We start from the raw sequence: 23,524 nt of genomic DNA on the forward strand, positions 1-23,524 counted from the left end.
ATATGAAGTGATTGACTTTTAGGGTTTGACCGAATGAAAATTTCGGGTTGTCACAAGGTACCCTAGGCTTTGGGGGGTTTGGGGAAGTTTGAGAGAGTGTAGAGGGTGAACGAAAGAGAGAATTTGCAAGGAAATCCAGGTAGCCTCGCACCTATTTATAGGGAAACTGGCCTGATCTACGCAGCGCGTTCCTCGGAGGAACGCAACGTGTGCCAGTGGGTATATGTCCGAAGTCTACTGGGGCGACGTGGCCTTCTCCGGATCGAGTATGCGAACGCGAGGCGTTCCCTTCCTCTATGCAGGGCGTTCCTCAGACAGTCTCGCAAATCACCATCCGGACTTCAAAAAAAATTCATAAATCTCGCATACGAGCTCCATTTTCAACGTTCTTAATATCAACGTGTAGGTAGAGACATACTCTACAACTTTCGTTTAGGCTCCGTCGGCTAATTTTGAATTTATTTTTAAATTTATATTTTTAACAGGCCGGGACAGGAATAGTCCGTTAAAAATTCATAACTTCTTCGTCCGACGTCCGTTTTCATCTGTCTTTTTACCGTTATGCTAGTTCTAACGAGATCTTCGATTCTTGTTTTGGTTGTGTCGTCCAAAAATCGACCGATCTAATATTCTAACTTCGGGTTGTGCATTGCCGATCCGAAGCTTAGAAAAATCATAACTTTCTCATACAAAGTCGGATTTGGGTGTTTTTTTGTGCACGCTCTAGGTTTAACGAGCACTACAACTTTTGTTTAGATCGCTATTTTTTTATCATTTATTTATTATATTATTATAAACAATTAATAAGCACACAAAAACACATAATTCACATAATATTTAAGTAATTCATCTTTATTACTTTAAAATGGGTTACAATGGTTGACCTAAACTATTACATCGTCATTAATGCTTACCCTAGAAACACGGGCATTACACATCTCAACAATTGGATAGAAAAATGAGAATGAGGACACTTATGATTTGTTATTATATTCTAATATGTTAATATGAAATCATATTATTTAATTAGTATTGATGAAGAATTAATTTGGAATTAATTTTGTGATCAAAAGTGACTAATTAAATATATGAGGATTGATTATGTAAATCTTTCATTCATATATAGTGGGCTTATGGTCCATGATTCATTAGATTGGGCTAGGACCCATTGGGTGCTCCATGGATGCTCCATGGAGGTTAAAACCCATGGATCATGGGGAAATGAAAATCCATGCACATTAGGGTTTACATGGTGTAACCCTACATGTGACACACTATATAAGGAACCTCATATGGAGCAAAATGGACATCTTAGACACAAGAAGTGAGGGTAGCCGAATTTAGTGCTCAAGTGTACTTCTCTCAAGTTATTCCAAGACTTGTGGTGTTGTGTGAAGCATTTGAGGCATCATATTTGGGGTGCTAGGCTCACAAGGTCTTTAGGAATCCAAGCAACATGAAAGGTATGTCATTCTACTAATTTTTATATTACAAGTACCCTATGATATGCTAGTTAGAATGATAACCTTGTAAAAGAGAGAGGGAGAGAGAGAGAGAGAGAGAGAGAGAATTGCAAGAAAAGTTTGAAAATTTGTGGAGCAAATAAAGTGAAGATCAAAAGATCAAAATTCCAAGAAATTCAAAAAGTTGAAGATACCAAAAATCAAACAACAAAGTGGTGAATTCAAAGAGATCAAAGATCAAATTATCAAGGAAGTGAAGAATTCAAAAGAGCCCCATAGTGGTATCATAAATTGTAATTCTAGATAATGTATGCTTGGGTTGCTCAACTAAAAATACCTTGAGGGTAAGAGGTTTTCTGCGGATGGATTCGGAGGGATGCATAAAATGAGCATAGTTCGGGGTGAGTGGGCGAATGTTTATGAGGATTGTGAGTATTTGGAGTATGGGGGTACCTAGGAAAATTTTAGACACAAATGCATGCGTTGCGGTCTTGGCATAATGGCTGGGTTAGATTGGAGTTGTCATATGTGGTTCTAATATGTTTAAAATTCAGTTTTGCTTGGGGGCAAGCAAAAGTCAAGTGTGGGGTATTTTGATATGTGCATAATTAGTTAATTATTTAGCATACATTTTTATTCATTTTTAACTAATTATGTGAATAATGTGGACAAAAGGTACTTAATACTGTTTAAATTTTGTTTTCAGTCCAAAAGACATGCTTGTGAGTGAAAGGGAACAAGGGGAAGCAATTAGAGACCAAAGAATGAAGATTGAGGGACAAAAGCTTTCCTACTCGGCGAGTACACGAGCCTACTATGCGAGTTCATTAGAATATTCCAGAAGATAAGTCACGACTCCTGATTTGAGACGGATAACTAAGAACCTACTCGGCGAGTTGGGTCTGCTACTCGCCGAGTACACCCTGTTTTGAGATAGCTATAAAAACCGAGCCTTTATCCGATGGGACTACTTTCTGGCATTTTTTGGAGATTCATCTGCGATTGGAGAACCCTTGAAGGCGTTGAGGAACTCTAATCTTCAATCTCTTGAAGAATCAAGGCAACTAGGTTAATAATTCCACTTAGCTTTAGGAATTAAGTATGTTTAGCTTAGTTAAACCTGTTTTTGTGTTTGTTTTTACTGCAACTATGAGCTAAATACGTTTTTGTTTCTGTTCGGGGAATACCAAGTAACTCCTATGGTTTAATTCTTAGCTTTTGATTGATTGTTTATTGATGATTTATTAAATTAAGTTTGTTAAAGAACCTTATGCATTAATCACAACTATTTTCTGTTAATTGGAAGACAATTAAGCTGCATGAACATCTCTTAGTTGTTAACCTCATATGTCTATGTGAACACTTAATCATATGCTTAGGAATAATGAATATGAAACTAAGATTAACAAGATAATGGGTAGATTAATGTGTGAGCCTGTTTGAGAAACCAACAAACAAGAGGTTAATTGAACCACTAATTTGATTAACCACTACAAATCTTATTTAATCCAAATCATTAATCTAGGGAATTAATTAGTTTAAACACTTGATCACCGCTTGAATTAATTGATTGTCTAAGGGTTAGGAGTAATGAACATGAACCTAACCACTATAGTTGGTAGCCAATAACAATTAATCTATCATAAATTCAAAATAACCATAGGAGTGAATTGGTTGAACCTAAATAGAAACATCTTTATCAAATTTGGTGAATTAGTTGTCTGCTTTAGTTACTTAGTTAATTAAGTATTTCTATGGTGTGTTTAAGTTTCTAGTCTTGCAAAACTAGAGAAAAAACCTTTTTACTTTCATTATTTGTTTAGTTAAAATTATCTATTAGTTTAATTTTCCCGTTCCCTGAGATCGACACCCTATTTATCCAACTATACCACTAAAAGACATGTTCACTGCCTTTGTGTGCTAAATTTATCAATAAAAAGTAGGAATAAAACAAGTGCATTTTACACACATCAAGTTTTTTGGCGCCGTTGCCGGGGAACGGTTCTAAATAATTAATCTAATCCCCAATTTTTCGATCCTTTGTGTGAGTTTACTGGCATAAAGTTAATTTATTGCAATTTAGTAGTTAGTAATTAGGTTTTAGCATCTGTTTTAGTTTTAATATTCAGTTTAGAATCTCGTTAAAATTACATTGATACTCGTCGAGTGCAGTCGCACCTACTCGGCGAGTACAAGTGTATTTGGTAGATTAATTTTCGATTTTTTTAGTACATTTTTTTGTTCTTTTTACGTTTTTATCTTGTTTATTTTAGGACTTTCATGACCAGAGGATCAAACACCCCGCTGGTACCCCCGTTTGAAGATCCCGAATCCGCATTGAAAAGGAACAAAGGAAAGGACGTGGAGAGCTCGAGTACACCAAAGAAGTCACCTTTGTCCAATTTGAAGACTGTTTTTGGGAAAAAAAAAAAGAGAAGCAAATCAGGAGCATCCAGCGCTTCTTTAGTAATCGACGAAACGATTAAGGAAGATAATGAGTATGAGACCGAGGAAGAAGAGGAGCCTACATACGAGCACGAATCCGATTCCGAGGAAGAGTTAGCTATCACAATGGCTAACATTGATGAAATCCCCATGGGATAATGGAAGAAGAGGACTTGTGCAACCCGCAATTCCCGCGACTGCTACTTTCGAGCTAAAGGGTCTTATCCTAGCTTTACTTAAAGAAATACCTTTTTATGGAAAAGACCACGAAGATGCCTACAAGCATTTGGATGAAGTCAATGATGTAGCTGATTACTTCAATGTTCCAAATGTGCCTCGCAAGACTCAGCTACTTCGCATGCTTCCGGTGACATTCAAAGGTGCTGCAAAAGACTGGCTCAAGTCACTTCCCCCCGGATCAGTCACCACATGGGCCAAGATGAAAGAAGAATTCATTGATCACTTTTGCCCACCTTCCAAGATAGCCAAGTTGAAGAAGGCCATTGCTAACTTTGAACAACAAGCTGGAGAGTCGCTATATGAAGCTTGGGAGAGGTACAAGAGCTTACTAAGAAACTGCCCACACCATGACCTAAACAGCCAGCAAGAAGTCTCCATCTTCTATGATGGAGTCAATGTCACAACTAGGAAGTTACTTGACTCGCAAGGCCCGCTTACAAAGAAGCCGCCCCCGGTAATCAAGGAATTGATTGAAGAATTCTCTAAACACTCTAGAGAATACCACAACCCTAGAAATGATGTTACTAGGGGAGCCGCATATGCAGCTACTGAAGACTTATCCACGGTCATGGCTATGCTAAAAACCATGGATAGGAGGATGGATAAAATGGATCAAACGATCCATGCTATTCGGGTGGGTTGTGAAAACTGCAATGGGCCTCACCTCATTAGAGACTGTGATTTAGATGAGAATGGCAATAAGAAGGTGCAAGTTTGTTACTCAAGCGGAGACCGATATGATGAAGACTGGCGCAAACAAAAGAAAGAGTGGCTCCCTTATGAAGAGTACAAGAAGGCCAAGGAGGAGAAGTTTAGGCAAAAAGGAAGAGGTTTCTACCAAAAGGAGTAGCCGGTACAAGAGAGAAAGCCAAGCTTGGAAGAAATGCTCACCAAATTTGTAGCTGCTTCAGAAAAAAGACATAGTGATCATGATGCTGCAATTCAAGAAACAACGACCATGCTTAGAAACCAGCAAGCATCTATCCATAGTATAGAAACGCAGCTTGGGCAACTTGCTTAACAAATCAACCAAAGGTCACCGGGCGAACTTCCTAGCAAAACTGAAAATAACCCACGAGGTGCGCACATAAACATAGTCACAACAAGAAGTGGGAAGATAATCACTCCCCTGGAACCTATTCAGACTGAGGCATCCAAGGAATCACCGAAGGAGGAGGCAGAAAATCAAGCAGAAGAGAAGAACTTACAATCTGACAGCCCTACTCGCCGAGTACCACGTATGGACTCGGCGAGTACACTACCAAATCCGAACAAACAGCTCCCTGAAAATCCGTATCAGCCTCCAATGTCATACCCAACCCGAGCTAAGAAGGAGAAGCAGGAAGAGGAGTACCAGAAGTTTCTAGATCATATCAAGACTCTTTAAATTAACATACCCTTCATTGAAGCCTTCATGCAAATGCCCAAATATGCAAAGTTCCTTAAGGAACTTCTCACTAATAGAAGGAAGATGGAAGAAGTGAAGAAGGTAGTCCTCAATGAAAACTGCTCAGCTGCTATGCTAAATAAGCTACCAAAGAAGAAGGGTGACTCGGGGAGTTTGACTTTACCTTGCCAATTTGGCAACTTGGCTGCTATTCATGCCTTAGCCGATTCGGGAGCAAGTGTGAACCTAATGCCATATTCATTCTTTAAGAAGCTGGATCTCCCGGAACCAAGGCCAATTCGCATGGCCATTCACTTGGCAAACAAGACAGTCACCTTCTCAAGAGGCATATGCAAAGACTTACTAGTCAAGGTGGACAAATTCATCTTTCCCGCTGATTTTATCATTCTAGACATGGAGGCGGATCCACAAGTTCCAATCATCCTTGGAAGGCCCTTCCTCAACACGGAAAGTGCTATAGTAGACATGAGGGACTCGAAGCTCACCTTGCGGGTAGGAGAAGATTCAGTCACATTTGGGGTAGACCAAGCTATGAAGTATGCAAGGAACAGTGATGACATGGCATTCTCAATTGATATGCTTGACGAATTATTGGAGGAATGCATGAGTGAAGATTCCAGCAAGTTCACAATTGATGATGAAGAATTTGATCCAGAAAAAGACTTAATGGAGATTGCAAGGCTGCTGGAAGAAGCTGAGTTTGAATAATTGGTAAAGCAAACTGACAGCCCTACTCGCCGAGTAGGGCCGATCTACTCGCCGAGTTCTTCCTTAGAAAAGGCAGAATTCGTGAATGCAGCCACAAACTCGCCGAGTACCGTACCTGCGCTCGGCGAGTCCAACAGTCAGAACCAAAAATATGAGCTCAAAACTTTACCAGAACACTTGGAGTATGCTTTCCTGGAAGAAGGCAACCAAAAGCCAGTAATCATAGCCTCTAACCTATCCAATTCTGAAAAGGAAGAGCTCGTGCAAGTGTTGAAGAAGCGGAAGCGGGCCATAGCATGGAGGATCACCGACATCAAGGGAATAAGCCCATCCTACTACTCCCACAAGATCAATCTGGAAGAAGGAGCAAAGCCGGTTTTACAGCACCAAAGAAGGTTAAACCCAAATATGCAAGAAGTAGTCAAGAAGGAAGTGGTCAAACTCTTAGATGCAGGAATTATCTATTCCATTTCCGACAATCCGTGGGTGAGTCCTGTCCAAGTGGTGCCCAAGAAAGGAGGGACGACGGTCAAAACCAACGAAAAGAACGAGATAATTCCGACATGAACGGTAACCAGTTGGAGAGTGTGCATCAATTATCGAAAGCTAAACGATGCAACTCGTAAAGACCATTTTCCCTTACCTTTTATTGATCAAATGTTAGAAAGACTATCGGGCCATAGTTACTATTGCTTTCTAGACGGATTCTCGGGTTATTTCCAAATACCCATAGACCCAATGGACCAAGAAAAGACCACATTTACTTGCCCAAGTGGGACTTTTTCTTATAGACGCATGCCCTTGGGCTATGCAATGCACCCGCGACTTTTCAAAGGTGTATGACAGCCATATTCCACGCTATGGTGGAAAAATTCATGGAAGTTTTTATGGACGACTTTTCAGTTTTTGGATCTTCTTTCCATGATTGTCTCACAAATCTTGACTTAATGCTTGCTAGGTGTGAAAAAACCGACTTGGTCCTTAATTGGGAGAAATGTCACTTTATGGTCAAGGAGGGTATAGTTTTGGGCCACAAGGTTTCCAAAATGGGAATTGAAGTGGATCGGGCAAAGATTGACACCATTACCAAATTACCCCAACCAACTAATGTGAAAGGCATTAGAAGTTTTCTAGGACACGCAGGTTTTTACCGGCGTTTCATAAAAGATTTTTCCAAAATAACTAGACCTCTAACACAATTGTTATTAAAAGACGCACCATTTAATTTTACTAAAGAGTGTTTAGAGGCACTTGAATTTCTAAACGAAAAATTAACTAATGCCCCGATCATTGTTGCACCAAATTGGAGTTTACCCTTTGAGATTATGTGTGATGCTAGTGACTATGCATTAGGAGCTGTCCTTGGTCAAAGGGTTGATAAGCACTTTCGACCCATATATTATGCTAGCAAGACTCTAAACCCAGCCCAAGAAAATTACACCACCACGGAAAAAGAATTATTAGTTGTGGTGTATGCTTTTGACAAGTTCCGTCCTTATTTAGTTTTATCTAAAACAACCGTTTTTACTGACCATTCTGCCATCAAGCATTTATTTGCCAAACAGGATGCTAAGCCAAGACTGATACGATGGGTGCTACTTCTTCAAGAGTTTGAAATAGAGATACGAGACAAGAAGGGAATGGAGAATGTAGCAGCTGACCACTTGTCAAGGCTTGAAAACCCGCAATTGCACGAAGATAGAGTTGGCGATGATTTTCCGGACGAGTATATTATGGTAATCGTGGGAGAAGAACCATGGTTTGCAAACATAGCTAGCTACTTAGCTAGCAATTACATCCCAAAAGATCTCACAAGTCAACAAAAGAATAAATTCTTTTCCGAGATAAAATATTACTTTTGGGATGAATCATATCTTTTCCGAAGCTGCGCGGATGGGATCATACGAAGATGCGTGTTCGGAAATGAAAGCCGGAAGATATTAAAGCATTGTCATAGCGGGCCCACGGGTGGACATCATGGAGCACACTACACTGCAAAGAAGATCTTTGACATTGGGTTCTATTGGCCCACAATTTTCAAAGAGGCAGTCCAATTTGTCAAAGAATGTGATGCTTGTCAAAGAGTGGGAAACATTTCATCTCGAAATGAAATGCCACAACATGGTATCCAAGTGTGCGAGGTGTTTGATGTGTGGGGAATCGACTTCATGGGACCATTTCTCATGTCTAGAGGAAACAAATACATATTGGTGGCGGTGGATTATGTATCCAAATGGGCGGAGGCACAAGCGTTACCAACTAATGACGGTCGGGTGGTGCTGAGGTTTTTAAAGAAGTTATTTTCACGATTTGGAGTCCTGAAGGCTCTTATAAGTGACCGAGGCACACATTTTGCCAATGACCAATTGGAGAAGGCGTTAAAGAAATATGAGGTAACCCATAAGTTTTCTACATCATACCATCCACAAACTAGTGGACAAACCGAAGTGACAAATCGAGCTTTAAAGCGAATCTTGGAGAAATCGGTGGGGAGCAATCACAAGGAATGGTCGGGTAAGCTAGATGATGCACTTGGGGCCTTTCGTACAGCTTTCAAAACACCTATTGGTACTACACCATATAGGTTAGTTTATGGAAAGCAATGCCATTTGCCGGTGGAGATAGAGCATAAGGCATTTTGGGCCTTAAAGATGTGTAACTTCAACATGGAGGAACTCAAAAGTAACCGGTTGATGCAAATGAATGCTCTTGAGGAACTTAGAAATGATGCATACTCTAGCTCATTGATCTATAAAGAGAAGACCAAGAGGTGGCATGACAAAAGGATCAAAGAAAACAAAGAATTTCATGAAGGCCAAAAAGTGTTGCTCTTTAATTCACGACTAAAGCTTTTCTCGGGAAGACTCAAGTCAAGATGGGATGGTCCTTTTCTGGTGAAGACGGTGTTTCCACATTGTGCTATAGAGCTATTATCAAGAGATGGCACACCTTTCAAGGTCAATGGCCATAGGGTCAAAAAGTATGAAGAAGGAGTCCCCTGGAATGAAGGAATGGAAGAATTGTTGTTGCAGGAAGGGATTGCAACCACGTAGAATGGGAGGAGTCCAGCTAATGACTCCCTAAAAAGAAGCACTTCTCGGGAGGTAACCCGAGTTTCAAGTTTGCATTTTCTTTCCTTTACTTTATTTTCATTATTTTTTTCCTTCGTCTTCTTTTAAGAACATAATTGCTTGAGGGCAAGCAATGCCTAGAGTGTGGGGTGGATGGCTAAAAAAATGAGAAAATACATTAATTTTTCAAAACATTCACATCTTTTTTCAATCTACAAGGATTACTCGCCGAGTAGGCACGTATACTCGGCGAGTACCTGCCCGAGTAACCCAATAAAACGCGTAACGGCATTTCTACTCGGCGAGTAGCCAATTTACATGGATGATATATAAATCTGTAAAAAGAGGGTTTTCACCCATTTAACCCCTATACTCGCTGTGCACAGCATGTCCTCAAGCACCCTCTGCAATTTCTTGAGATTTCTTCAAATTTCTTCAGTTTTCCACTTAATCTTCATCTTTCAAAGGAAAAGGTAACATCTTTACACTTAAAACTCATCAAAGGTTCAAGCTTTATCATTGATTTGCCCCTATTTTGCTTAAATTCGGATTTGGGGGTTTCCTCAAATTCTAGGGTTTTAATTTAGCCATGAATTAGGAATTGTTAGAAGGAATTTCTTTTGGATTTATGGTTAGATAACTCATTACAACAAACCCCTGTGAAGAATTTGGAGTTTTGGACAGCCTATACATGATCGGCACCAAACAGTTCCCGATGTTCGACCTACTCGCCGAGTAGGTCGTGTACTCGGCGAGTAGAGGACTATTCAGACCTGATTTGTTCGTTTTTAATTACTGGGTACTGTTTGTTTGTGTTCTTTTGATGTTTTTATGCAGGGATCATGGCCAGAAGGGGGCAGTCTTCTTGTGGGGGGAGCCAAAGTGATATCCCATGGATTTCATTTCAACAGATCACTTCCAAATCATCACAAGCTAGGGCCAAAAACAGATTAGAGGCGCTCAAAAAGAAGGAAATCCATTTGCCCAACGCTGTTGACTGGGATTGGTTGGGAAAAGTGGGTTTGGAGGAGGAGATCACACCATACTTGGTGAAGGAGTGCATTTTGGGGTATACCACCATCATATGTGATGGTTGGTTACAATTATTCAAGTTATAAGAGCCTGTTTATGTCGACTTGTTTTGGAAACCATGTCATTTCGAGGTGGTAGTGAGTATTACAACCCCAACACAATTTCTTTTTCTTTGGGCGGGGAGCTGCGACAATGCAGCATTGCTGAGTTTTCTTGGAGGCTAGGGATTTATGACCAGAGCACTATGATGACAGAGGACTTTGAAGCTTTTCTGGAGAACTGCCATAAGGAACTTCCCGAGGCAGTGGTGGCCTCTACATGGTGGAACACGATTGCCAACCGGGTGTATATTCCTTCCACCGCTCAGGAGGGTCATATTCGATCGTCGATCCATCGCCTTATTCACCGCTTCGTGGCTAGCACCATCAACATGCGGAAGGATTGGGACAAGATCCCAACCCTTGATATCTTCTATCTATGGAGTATTATTACTCCCGACGCTTTCTGCAATCTCCCCTATTGCATTGCCAAATTTCTTGCTGAAGGGGCGGTTAAGGAAAAAGTTAACTCCAAAATCAATGGAGGCATGTTTGTTACTAGGTTGGCCAGGTCGTTTGGGGTCCTAGATTTGCAACAAGCTAGGGCACTCACGGTCATTCACCCTCCACCATTCAACACTGCATTATATAGGAGGGCGCGGATCGTTGAGAAGTTTGGTGATTCATTCTCCATTCCACATGCAGACGAGCCAGCAATCCCCGAGGAGCCGGGAAGGCGGGTACGACAACGTAGCGAGCGGGTACGAGAAGACCCACCGATTATTCCGGTGGAAGAGGAAAACGATGGATGGAACCAAGTGGAGTACTGGCGCTACTTGGACGATATTGGACGAGGGGTTAATTATAATAATCAATCTTTTGGATACGTCTTCCAACAGATGAACATTTCCCCAAGACCTGGACCCGGCTATCCATACATTATGAGTTGGGACAAGAGAATGAGGAGAAGAAATGAAGAAGGAGGAAGTGGCGCGGGAGGAGCCGATATGGAAGAAGAAGACTGAAGACTTTATTTATGTTTTGTGTTTTTATGATGTTATGTTTGGAACAAATGTTAAAACCTGAATGATTTTTATTTTTGTTGGGATGGTTATTACTTTCACTTTTAGTTGTTTATTTTTCAGGGATGGAAGATTAGGAAGCATACTAAATTGTTGAGGGTCAAGTAAGGAATGAGAGATGTTCAAGAAAAGTAAAAAGTTTTGTCCCTAGGATTGAGTCTGTTAGAGTCGAGAGTAATGGAGAGTGTTGCTGCTGAAGGATTTAGAGTGAGGGTCAGTGAAATTTCCAATTTCAAAACCTAAGTCAAAAGGAACATGAGTTGGATCAGTTTTGGCAATACAACGCCTACTCGCCGAGTGCACAAATTCTACTCGGGGAGTACATGGGATATTACACGATATAGTTCCAAGTCAAGAGATACTCGCCGAGTACACGTCACTACTCGCCGAGTAGACTTGAAATTTTTGATTTCCAGAACTGCTTTGAGCACTTTCACTGCAACATTTATTCACTTTTTGTGAAGAATTGTTACTGGGGATTTTTCTAAGAAACTTGTTCTGTGAAATTTTCGAGCAGTCAACCTACGAGATGCATGACACCCAAGACATGGATGAGTTGTTCCCATGGCTAAAGTCAAGTGAAGATGGAGCTGAAGAGAAGAGTATTAACCTATCGACTACTACCCCAGGGGAGTTTGTTCCAATTCTCTCTATATTTGCATTTTTATTTTTGCATAATATGCAATGAGGGCATTGCATAAAATAAGTGTGGGGTAGGGGGTTGGTCACATATTAGAAAATTTAGAATCTTAATTTAGGCTAATTTTAAAAAAACTGTTGCATACCAAAAATATTACTTAGGACTTAATTTAGAAAATTTTGGTAAAAGAAAATTAGGATTCCATGTTAGAATTGTGTTGATAATTGCATGAAAACCCAAATGTTTAGTTAAGCCTATACACGTTCTAGTGCATTTGTGGCTTCCTTATTCCAGTGAAATCATGGGACAAAAACACGGCCCCGCTCAGCCTGAGGGATGCAATATGTTTAGCAGCCTAAACCTGAAATGTATCCAGGAAAATTATTATCGTTAGCCAATAAAGGTTGAGGTTGAGCGCCCCTGCTTAAGCATGTAGGTTTTTGAGTGAAAAAGAGAGGTACATGTAAAAAAAAAGAAAAAAAGAAAAAGAAAAGAGAGAGAGAGAGAGAGAGAGAGAGAGAATTGCAAGAAAAGTTTGAAGAATTTTGGAGCAAATAAAGTGAAGATCAAAAGATCAAAATCCAAGAAATTCAAAAAGTTGAAGATACCAAAAATCAAACAACAAAGTGGTGAATTCAAAGAGATCAAAGATCAAATTATCAAGGAAGTGAAGAATTCAAAAGAGCTCGATATTGGTATCATAAATTGTAATTCTAGATTATGTATGCTTGGGTTGCTCAACTAAAAATACCTTGAGGGTAAGAGGTTTTCTACAGATGGATTCGGAGGGATGCATAAAATGAGCATAGTTCGGGGTGAGTGGGCAAATGTTTCTGAGGATTGTGAGTATTTGGTGTATGGGGGTACTTAGGACAATTTTAGACACAAATGCATGCGTTGCGGTCTTGGCATAATGACTGGGTTAGATTGGAGTTGTCATATGTGGTTCTAATATGTTTAAAATTCAGTTTTGCTTGGGGGCAAGCAAAAGTCAACTGTGGGGTATTTTGATATGTGCATAATTAGTTAATTATTTAGCATACATTTTTATTCATTTTTAACTAATTATATGAATAATGTGGACAAAAGGTACTTAATACTGTTTAAATTTTGTTTTCAGTCCAAAAGACATGGTTGGGAGTGAAAGGGAACAATGGGAAGCAATTAGAGACCAAAGAATGAAGATTTTAGGACAAAAGCTTTCCTACTCGGCGAGTACACGAGCCTACTCGGTGAGTTCATTAGAATATTCCAGAAGATAAGTCACGACTCCTGATTTGAGACGGATAACTAAGAACCTACTCGGCGAGTTGGGTCTGCTACTCGCCGAGTACACCCTGTTTTGAGATAGCTATAAAAACCGAGCCTTTATCCGATGGGACTACTTTCTGGCATTTTTTGGAGATTCATCTGCGATTGGAGAACCCTTGAAGGCGTTGAGGAACTCTAATCTTCAATCTCTTGAAGAATCAAGGCAACTAGGTTAATCATTCCACTTAGCTTTAGGAATTAAGTATGTTTAGCTTAGTTAAACCTGTTTTTGTGTTTGTTTTTACTGCAACTATGAGCTAAATACGTTTTTGTTTCTGTTCGGGGAATACCAAGTAACTCCTATGGTTTAATTCTTAGCTTTTGATTGATTGTTTATTGATGATTTATTAAATTAAGTTTGTTAAAGAACCTTATGCATTAATCACAACTATTTTCTGTTAATTGGAAGACAATTAAGCTGCATGAACATCTCTTAGTTGTTAACCTCATATGTCTATGTGAACACTTAATCATATGCTTAGGAATAATGAATATGAAACTAAGATTAACAAGATAATGGGTAGATTAATGTGTGAGCTTGTTTGAGAAACCAACAAACAAGAGGTTAATTGAACCACTAATTTGATTAACCACTACAAATCTTATTTAATCCAAATCATTAATCTAGGGAATTAATTAGTTTAAACACTTGATCACCGCTTGAATTAATTGATTGTCTAAGGGTTAGGAGTAATGAACATGAACCTAACCACTATAGTTGGTAGCCAATAACAATTAATCTATCATAAATTCAAAATAACCATAGGAGTGAATTGGTTGAACCTAAATAGAAACATCTTTATCAAATTTGGTGAATTAGTTGTCTGCTTTAGTTACTTAGTTAATTAAGTATTTCTATGGTGTGTTTAAGTTTCTAGTCTTGCAAAACTAGAGAAAAAAACCTTTTTACTTTCATTATTTGTTTAGTTAAAATTAGCTATTAGTTTAATTTTCTCGTTCCTTGAGATCGACACCCTATTTATCCAACTATACCACTAAAAGACATGTTCACTGCCTTTGTGTGCTAAATTTATCAATAAAAAGTAGGAATAAAACAAGTGCATTTTACACACATCAGGAGGTCTGGTCCACAAATTCAGAGGATGATGAAGTCAGGAAGCCCACTCATGGAAAGGCTATGCCGGCAAAAGCAGATCATAAAGTGGGAAGATGCTTTGTAGTGACCGAGGGTGTGTCCCAAATGAGAGGATACACAACTGATGGGGGAGTTGAAGAGGAAAGGGAGCGAGAGGACAGATGTTTTGTTGCCAAGCCTGTAAGTGCTCAGATCAACGAATGTGATGAGTTGATCAAAAAGGTACAAAATATTCTTGCTTCTCTAAAATTACCTGTTAATAGTTATGAAAAGGAATTAAATAACTTAAAATCAAAATTCTCAAGCATAAGTAGCAGTCTCACCCAAACCCGTGTCACAAATTCTAACCTAACTAATCAAATCAGCAGGATTTCTTGAAAGAGTGAGGAACAAAGGATGTGGATCGAGCAAAAGGAAAAGGAGTTAATTAGATCTAAAGATGATTCTATTTATTTGCAAAGAGACAATCTTAAACTTCTTAAACAGTGAAATGTGTTTTGTTTAATTGCTAAGAGACTCTATTTTAACATCACTCGGTTGCATCTTGATTGTGAAATAGGGAAGAAGATACATCGTATGATTTTACCCTTTCTTGAACTAAAGGAGGAAGAAATCAATGGTGAAGCCTGCAACTGTGAAAGTGTTGTATCTTCTAATGAAGTGTCTCCAGCGTATAAAATAGGTCTGGACAAAATTGAATCCTACATAAAGTCCAAGGACCACAAGGACATGCTCAAAAATCTGTTAGACGAAAATGATAGATTGAAACTGAGAGCCAAAACTATACAAAAGTTTGACTCTGTGAATGCCAATTTAAGTTCAGAAAATAAAATTGATGTTGAAAATACATCTGAACTTAATGAGGATGATGATATGAGTGAAATCTCTATAGAGGATTTGGTGGACTGTTCTGAATTAGCCAAAAACGAACCCAAGTCACACAAGAACTTAATTTCTGAAAACTCTGTTGAGTTTTCTCGTTCGTCTACTGACAAAACCAAAGTTCTCAAAGATAAAGTTATTGTATACCAAAAGGTTCAAACTACCCCAAACCAAGTCTACACTATACCGGGAGTCACTCTACAACAAACTGTAGAGTTAACAGCTATGGTAGAAGAAGATAATGCTGGAGGATGTGACGAATTCTTCTGGTCGGCCCCAATAGACAACGCAGATGAGACGAAGGGTCTTTCTCAGAAAACCTCATGGAGATTAAAAAGTAGATACATACCTGAACCACTAAATGAGCCTACAAAGTATGATGTGCCGAGAACAAGTGGAACTAAACCCCCTTTGGACGAACCAATGCAAACCACTAGTGATACTTCTTCGGCAAAAAGTGAATGTTGTGCCCATACTTCGAAACGAAAGGCCAACATTCACAGAAATCCAAAACACGTGGCTGATCAAAAGCATCAAAGAAATCTGAGATATAAGAAGAATCTCTCAGAAAGAAAACAGTTTTGGAATTCCCAAAATCCTGATTTTGTAAGGATAGAAAGGAAGCACAAATCACAAGAAGACTCAAGGAACCGAAAGAGAAGGTTCGGTTCCTCATCGGGAATAAACCGAAGGAATGGTTTCGGTCACTCTACTGAAAGGAGCCGAAAGGATAGTTTTGGTCCTTCGACCAATAGGAGCCGAAAGGATGGTTTCGATCCTTCCACCAAAAGGAACCGAAAGGATGGTTTCGGTCCTTCGACCAATAGGAGCCGAAAGGGTGGTTTTGGTCCCTCGACTGAAAACAACCGAAAGGAGAGTTTCGGTCCTTCACCCATTAACAACCGAAAGAACGATTTCGGTCCCTCGTCCAATAACAACCGAAAGGAGAGTTTCGGTCCTTCATCTCATGGCAACCAAAATTGTGGTTTTGGTCCCCATCCATACAAGTCCAATCAGAAAAACCAGGATTCTAAAGTCACTTCTAAATTCAACTCTTCCCATTCAAATTCCTGTCCCTCAATTACTTTTAAGGGAAAATCAAAACTCTACCCTGAAGATAACAATCTTCCAAAAGCGAATCAAAAGAGCACCAATGTCAACATCAAAAACTCCAGTCCAACTAAATCAACAAAAATTAAAGTTTTCACCATTAAAAGAAAAGATGAAACAACTTTAATTAAATGCACATATATGGTTGATATTTCTCTTACTATTCCTAGTCCAGTAAAAGGCTCACAAGGACCCAAGAAACTTTGGGTTCCTAAATCTGCTTAATATTTTGCAGGTTATACGTGACGAGCAGTTTGACGAAGAATGGTACATCGATAGTGGTTGCTCGCATCACATGATAGGAAGGAAGGAGGAACTGAGAGAGTTTCGTTCTCTCAAAGATGGTGGCATGGTAAAGTACGACAACAACTCTTTTGGAACTATCAAAGGCTATTGAATGATCACTAATGGCGAGTTCTCTATAAGGAAGGTAGCTTATGTTGAAGGACTCCAACACAATCTCATCAGCGTATCACAGCTGGTGGTTGGTATTGGATTAAAAGTATCATTCGACAATGAAGGCTCAAAAATTGTTGAGAAGAGATCAAACAACATTATGTTGAAATCAAAGCGAAAGGGGGAAATGTATCCTTTGAACCTCAACCCAATAAGAGGTAAACCAGCAGTGTGCTTACTCACAAAGGCTCACTCTGATGAAAGTTGGTTATGGCATAGAAGACTATCTTATCTGAACTTCAAGGATATCAACAAGTTGGTCTTGGGTGATGAAGTTTGAGGTCTTCCAATTCTAAAATTTGATAAAGAACATCTCTGTGCAGCGTGTGAAATGGGAAAGCAGAGTCGGCAGAGTCATCCTTCTATTATCAACACTAAGGTGATAGAACCATTGGAGTTACTGCATATCGATCTATGTGGTCCATTGTCCATCGAAAGCATTGGGGGAAACAAATGCATTCTGGTTATTGTGGATGATTTCTCAAGATTTACATGGACTTTCTTTCTCAAGCAAAAGTCTGAAGCCACTCCAAAGTTCAAGCTCTTTATTAAACAGATAGAAACGCAACTAAGAAAGGTAGTTCGTAATATAAGGAGTGACAATGGCCTAGAATTCAAGAACAAAGATTTTGAAGGTTTTCTTGTTGAAAAGGGGACGACTCACAATTTCTCAGCCCCTTATACTCCACAGCAAAATGGCATTGTTGAAAGGAGAAACCGATCCCTGTGTGAAGCTGCTCGAACTATGCTATGCTTCGCGTCCTTACCTTTGTATTTCTGGGCTGATGCAATTGCTGCTGCATGTTATACTCAAAATAGATCATACTTGAATAAGCGGTTCTCAATTACCCCTTAAGAGATCCTGAACAATCGAAAACCAAATGTGAAATTCTTTCATGTGTTCGGTTCAAGATGTTTCATTTTCAACTCCAAAGAGAATCGAAACAAGTTCGACGTTAAGGCTGATGAAGGAATTTTCTTAGGCTACTCCCTGAACTCAAAGGCGTATAGAGTTCTTAATAAATGCTCAAAGAAAATTAAAGAAACATATTATGTCACCTTTGACGATAGTTATGTTAAGAAAATGAAATCAACAGAAGATGCATCGCAAGACATATTTCTAAAGAATGGTCAGGTTACTATCTCTATCTCAAATCTTTTCGACCAATTCATGCTCCTGTTTGATGAGCCTCAAAAGGCGATTGACTCTGAATCAACTGCAAAAGACAACAAAGTTGATAATCTGAAACAAGTTATAGACGATGCTGCCAAGAAGATGGCCGATGCTCAATCCAAAGAAACCGAAGGTGCAGACACAAGCGAACCTTCTGGTGACCGTCCTTATGTCCAGGGGGAGGGTTCCTCTCCTCATCACGATCAAGGATCTTCATTCCAGGGGGAGAACTCATCGCCAAATACATCAATCTCTACTGAAATTCCAGCCAATGAAGGGGATACAAATGCTAGTCCTGAACAGGAATCATTCTTCGAGGGGGAGAACACCAATGTTGGTGATGATGACATTCTGTCTGAACTAGAGGAAGAAATCAATGCTAAATTGGATCCTATCTATGATCCAAAGTTTCCTCCACTTATCAAATGGACCAAAGATCACCTTCAAAGTCAAATTATTGGGGAATCCTCAGAAAAAGTGTTAACTCGCTCTCAGATTAAAGCGAAACAGGCTGCACTCTTTTCAAAAGTCGAGTTTTGTATGTTCAATTCCTTTGTTTCCAAAGTTGAACCAAAAACTGTTAACTCAGCTCTTGATCAATCAGACTGGGTTCAAGCCATGCAGGTTGAGTTAAATGAGTTTGAACGAAACAATGTATGGCGTCTTATTCCAACTCCAAAGGATGCTTCGGTTGTCGGTCTCAAATGGGCATTCAGAAACAAGATGGACAAAGTGGGGAATGTCATTCGTAACAAAGCGAGGCTGGTGGTCAAAGGATATTGTCAAGAAGAGGGAATCGATTATGAAGAAACCTTCGCTCCTGTGGCAAGATTAGAATCTGTTCGTATCTTTCTGGCGTACGCTGCTCATAAGAACTTTGACGTCTATCAAATGGACGTCAAATGTGCCTTCCTCAACGGGGAACTTGAAGAAACCGTATATGTTGAGCAACCGCCATAATTCGTGAACGAGAAGTATCCCGATCATTGTTATATTCTTGACAAAGTTGTATATGGCCTCAAACAAGCTCCCAGAGCATGGTATGAAACTCTCACTCGTTTCTTAAAAATGTCTAAATTCAAACAAGGTTTGGTTGACCCAACCTTCTTTCGTAAGCGAGAAGGTAACCACCTTATGATAGTCCAAATTTATGTTGATGACATCATCTTTGGCTCCACGAATCCTAGCTTAACAGCTGAATTCAGAAAGTTGATGGAAACTAAATTTGAGATGAGCTCAATGGGTCCAATTAACTTTTTCCTTGGATTGAACATAAGACAGGGACCCAAAGGCATTTTTATTAATCAGGAAGCATATACCAAGACTTTGCTAACCGAGTTTGGAATGATGGGAGACTCCAAAGTGAAAGTGCCTATGGCTTTTGGAACTAAACTCACACCATCATTGGAGAAACCAGCAGCTGACATAACTCTTTATCGACAGATGATTGGGTCTCTGATGTATCTTACAGCCAGTAGACCTGATATCATGTTCTCCGTCTGTTACTGTGCGCGATTTTAAGCCAACCCATGAGAACCTCATCTTCAAGCTGTGAAGAACATCTTTCGCTATCTGAAACGAACCTCCTCCCTCGGTCTGTGGTATCCAGCCAACTCAGGATTCTTCGTTCAAGCATTTTCAGATGCCGATCTAGGTGGCTGTGGATTGGATCGTAAAAGCACCACTGGAGGATGTCAATTTCTAGATGGTAAATTAGTTAGTTGGCAATCGAAGAAACAAACTTGTGTTTCACTATCCACTGCAGAAGCCGAATATATGGCTGCAACATTCTGTACATCTCAAGTCGTATGGATACAAAGTCAACTCTGGGATTTTGGGCTAAACATGAAGAAAATCCCTCTATATTTTGCTCTGAAAGCGCAATTAGGATTTGTCATAACCCCGTGCAACATTCGAAGACTAAGCATATAGCACCGAGGTATCATTTCATCAAAGATCACGTCAAAGATGGTAACATAGAAATTCACTTCGTCAGAACGACTGATCAATTGGCAGACATATTCACAAAGGCCTTACCTGAAGCAAGCTTCAATAAGATTCTACAAGGCCTAGGAATGATGCAAGCCGAATCTGTACTGAAATCGCCTTCGCTTCAATAAAGGTAACAAGCGAAATAGTGCGAACCGAAATGAACAGAACGTTCGGTCTATTTCGGGTGAAGTTCGACCATGAACCGAAATGAACCGAGCGTTCGGTCTATTTCGGGTTCGGTCCTTCTGAACTCGTTCGTTTTTTTTATCAAGGCATTTAAACTGTTTTGTTATGTACACTTTTTTCATTACTTCTTTTCTACTTATAAAATCCCAAAAATATTTTTTTTATCTTGTTCTCATAAAAATACTTATGAAATCCAAAAATATTTTTCTTTTTCGTTCAATTGGTCAATTCTCACAAAACACAAAAATATTTTTATTTATTTTATTTTATTTTATTTCTTTTATATCTAATGTTTTTATTTGTGTCTAAGTATGATTCTCGATGGCAAAGCTAAGGTAGGTAAATGGTTTTATTAGTTAGATGTCCCTAGAAGCATGTTGTTGTATGTTGACTAAAGCCTCGACATATTTTGAGTGGAGCCTTAATAACATGATATATACCAATCATGTTTTCCCAATCCAGGATATCAAATGCACTCTAATCATGAGCTACGTTACTCTACTCAAATTGAGTTTAGATTTTTCTGCTTGGTCCTTCTTTTCTTTAATGCAGAGGTACATTCGCTTCTTATACCATCTTCCTCATCTTTCTCCATTATAATTCGTTTCATCAATATAACCCCTGAGACTTTCAATATTAACCACTGAGGTTTATGGTTATCCCAAGTCTGTGTTCATGATCTTAGTTTCATGCCACTATGCACTAAGTGAAACCCAAAGTTCAACACCACTAATGTATTGACGTTGAATTCAAAAATTCAAGATCTTACTTGTTACCCAGTGAAATCTTTTTTTTTCTTTGAGTGATCTTTATGAGCTTGCCTTTCAACAAGGCTTCTCTAACCCTAAAAGATCCAGTTTAATATTTTTTTTGAGATTTCCTTCCTTCCCTTGTCACTATAAAGTTTATCATACCTACTTGTTCAACAGATCACAATGATCTCACAAGTACTTCATTCAGTTTCGGTCTTATGTTAAGTATCGACATTATGAATTGAAGAGAAAGCCACCCTCTTTAACCTTCAAAAGATTCCTTTCAAAACTTCTCAAGAAGTTATTGATCGTTATTCAAAGGGAAACCAAGCAAGCACTTTAATGTCTCTCTTGATTTTGAAGAAAGTGATTTTTGCCCAGAATCAATTGTCTTATGTCTGCTTACGACATCACAGATTATCCCTAAAATTTTGTTTTATTTCTTTATCTTTTACACCCTATGCACAAAAATTTTTAATTTTCCAAATTCTAGTTTTGTTCAGAATGATCATTAAAACGCTAAAGACAACAACGATTCAAAAGTCGTATGGAGAAACGATTGGGATAAAGTGGAAGCTAACTCAGCGGCTATCCAAACGGTTTGGCGATTTAAAAAAGTGCATTTTATGAAAGAGCGTGTAAAAGGGAAACGTCTTTTATCTCTCTTGCGTCATCTTCGGCATGCCAACTGTTCACCCATCAAGTCAAGCGCTATTTTTGAGATAATCGAAGATTTCAGCGGGATTTTTCTCTCTCTTCCTTGTACGTATAAAAGGACTTGGAACGGTACTCTCTCAACCTTTATCACTTCCCAAAATCTCTCAAAGAAACTCGGTGATTCTTTGTAACTGTTCATCATCTTCTCCAAGCTACTACAATGGCAGACTCATCATCAGTTTACGATACTTCAGTTCGTCAACCTCTTCTCACTATCAAACCCCAACAGAATCTGATCATCGATCTCACACCATTCATCTATGAGCCCTATATGTTGTATGTGGTTGAGTGTCTCAAATACTCACCACTCTTCGACTCACTGACAAAAGTTGAAGTTGTTCCCATGTCATGCTTGTCTCTTGTCTACTGTACTACCTTCTATGACAAGATTAATGAATGAATTCACTTTGAACTCCACGATGAGAAGACCTCCATCTCCAAGCATCGATTATGTGCCCTAATTGGTCTTTCTCAAGATCCATCTCTGGTAAACCCTGACTTCATTACAACTGTTCAATTGTTTTCTATGTTTTATCAGATGGGATATACCGAAACCCTAACCACCATTACGAAGTTCAAGAAGTCATGCCTTCCTCCTCAATAGAATGACCTTTTTACGTTGTTGTTCAAGGGACTTTCTGAGAGAAGCGCTGGCTCCGATGGTGCAAGCAAGTCCTTCATGACGGTGCTGTATGGGTTGTACAATGGAATTGACCTAGATTATGGGTCCATTATCTAGCAGCAGTTGTTTCAAAGCTTGGTTTCTTCATCTAGGCATTCTGAGATCTCATGTGGGTGTTTCTGGTCTCTCATCACCAACTGGGAAACGGATCGCCTTCGTGTTCCAATCATGGCGGACTCCTTGCTCTCATCCATTGCTACCATTCATACGACAAAAATCATCGTTACTGATCCAACTAAGTTTTCGTTTATTGGATCCATTCCTGAAGCAATGCTCGGTCGTATTTCTGCGTCGAGTAACGTTCTTCAACCGTACAGGAAGCATCCATATGTAGGCCCAAGAGAGCTCACACCGACTATGATTCGTTCCATTGAAGAGGTTGACAAGCCAGCCAAGAGGGGTAAGAAGCCTGAAACACAGAAGGAAGGTCCGGTCATTAAACCAACTAAGGGGCAAACCCCTAAGAAGCGAAAATCGAATAAAGCTGCCACTTCTCAAGCTCAACCGAAAAAGCAGAAGAAGACCGCTAGGAGACTTATTCTTCAATCCTCCAGTGATTCGGATTCAGAATATGTACCTCCTAAGCAGAAGAATACTCCTCCTTCAGAATCTGAGAGCGAAAGCTCTGATGAAGAGGCTTCGGGCGGCGGTGATACTCCGCCTCGCTCCCCTACTCCAGAAATTCCAGTTCGCTCTAATCCTCCTTCACCTTCACCTGTAACAATCCCAGTCTCCATCCCTCCTGTCTCTCCAATTACCACCTCACAACCATTCACTATAATTCCTATTCCCACTCCCATTTTCACAGATACCACCACTACCACTACTACCACAAAACCACACTTTATTGTTCCCAATCCTCCTACAACCGAACCTCCTGTCACAACCGAACCTCCTGTCACAACCGAACCTCCGCCTTCTTCAAAACCCTTATCTTCCACACAATTTACTAAAACAACCCCTATTTTAGGTGGTGAGGACTTGGAATTCGATTCCACATATTTCAGTCCTTATCGAGTGTAGAGCGATGATGATGATG

The 23,524-nt window shown here is 39.6% G+C and overlaps 2 protein-coding genes and 1 non-coding gene across 3 annotated transcripts; 2 read left to right on the plus strand and 1 right to left on the minus strand.

Annotated features, from left to right (window-relative positions):
• Nucleotides 1-4,395: 4,395 nt before the first annotated feature.
• Nucleotides 4,396-4,502, minus strand: LOC145103516 (small nucleolar RNA R71). Its single transcript, XR_013706603.1, has one exon. It is a non-coding gene; the product is annotated as a small nucleolar RNA R71 (small nucleolar RNA).
• Nucleotides 4,503-5,619: 1,117 nt separating this feature from the next.
• Nucleotides 5,620-6,264, plus strand: LOC145099289 (uncharacterized). Its single transcript, XM_079036879.1, has one exon. The coding sequence runs from the start codon at nucleotides 5,620-5,622 to the stop codon at nucleotides 6,262-6,264; it is 645 nt and encodes a 214-aa protein (XP_078893005.1).
• A 2,111-nt stretch (nucleotides 6,265-8,375) lies between these two features.
• Nucleotides 8,376-9,317, plus strand: LOC145099290 (uncharacterized). The gene is made up of 3 exons (XM_079036880.1): nucleotides 8,376-8,657; nucleotides 8,699-8,778; nucleotides 8,849-9,317. The coding sequence occupies exons 1-3, from the start codon at nucleotides 8,376-8,378 to the stop codon at nucleotides 9,315-9,317; spliced, it is 831 nt and encodes a 276-aa protein (XP_078893006.1).
• Nucleotides 9,318-23,524: the final 14,207 nt, after the last annotated feature.

The sequence above is a fragment of the Lactuca serriola genome, chromosome 4 (assembly GCF_051521515.1).
Source record: "Lactuca serriola cultivar US96UC23 chromosome 4, Lser_US96UC23_V15, whole genome shotgun sequence".
Lineage (NCBI taxonomy): Eukaryota > Viridiplantae > Streptophyta > Magnoliopsida > Asterales > Asteraceae > Lactuca > Lactuca serriola.

Excerpts from the sequence above, each read along its gene's own strand:
- LOC145099289 (XM_079036879.1), top strand. The coding sequence starts at position 5,620 with ATGGAAGAAGTGAAGAAGGTAGTCCTCAATGAAAACTGCTCAGCTGCT.
- LOC145099290 (XM_079036880.1), top strand. The coding sequence starts at position 8,376 with ATGCCACAACATGGTATCCAAGTGTGCGAGGTGTTTGATGTGTGGGGA. Across the intron at positions 8,658-8,698 it reads AGGCGTTAAAGAAATATGAG|TGGACAAACCGAAGTGACAA; the intron begins GTAACCCATAAG and ends TCCACAAACTAG. Across the intron at positions 8,779-8,848 it reads CAATCACAAGGAATGGTCGG|GTTAGTTTATGGAAAGCAAT; the intron begins GTAAGCTAGATG and ends TACACCATATAG.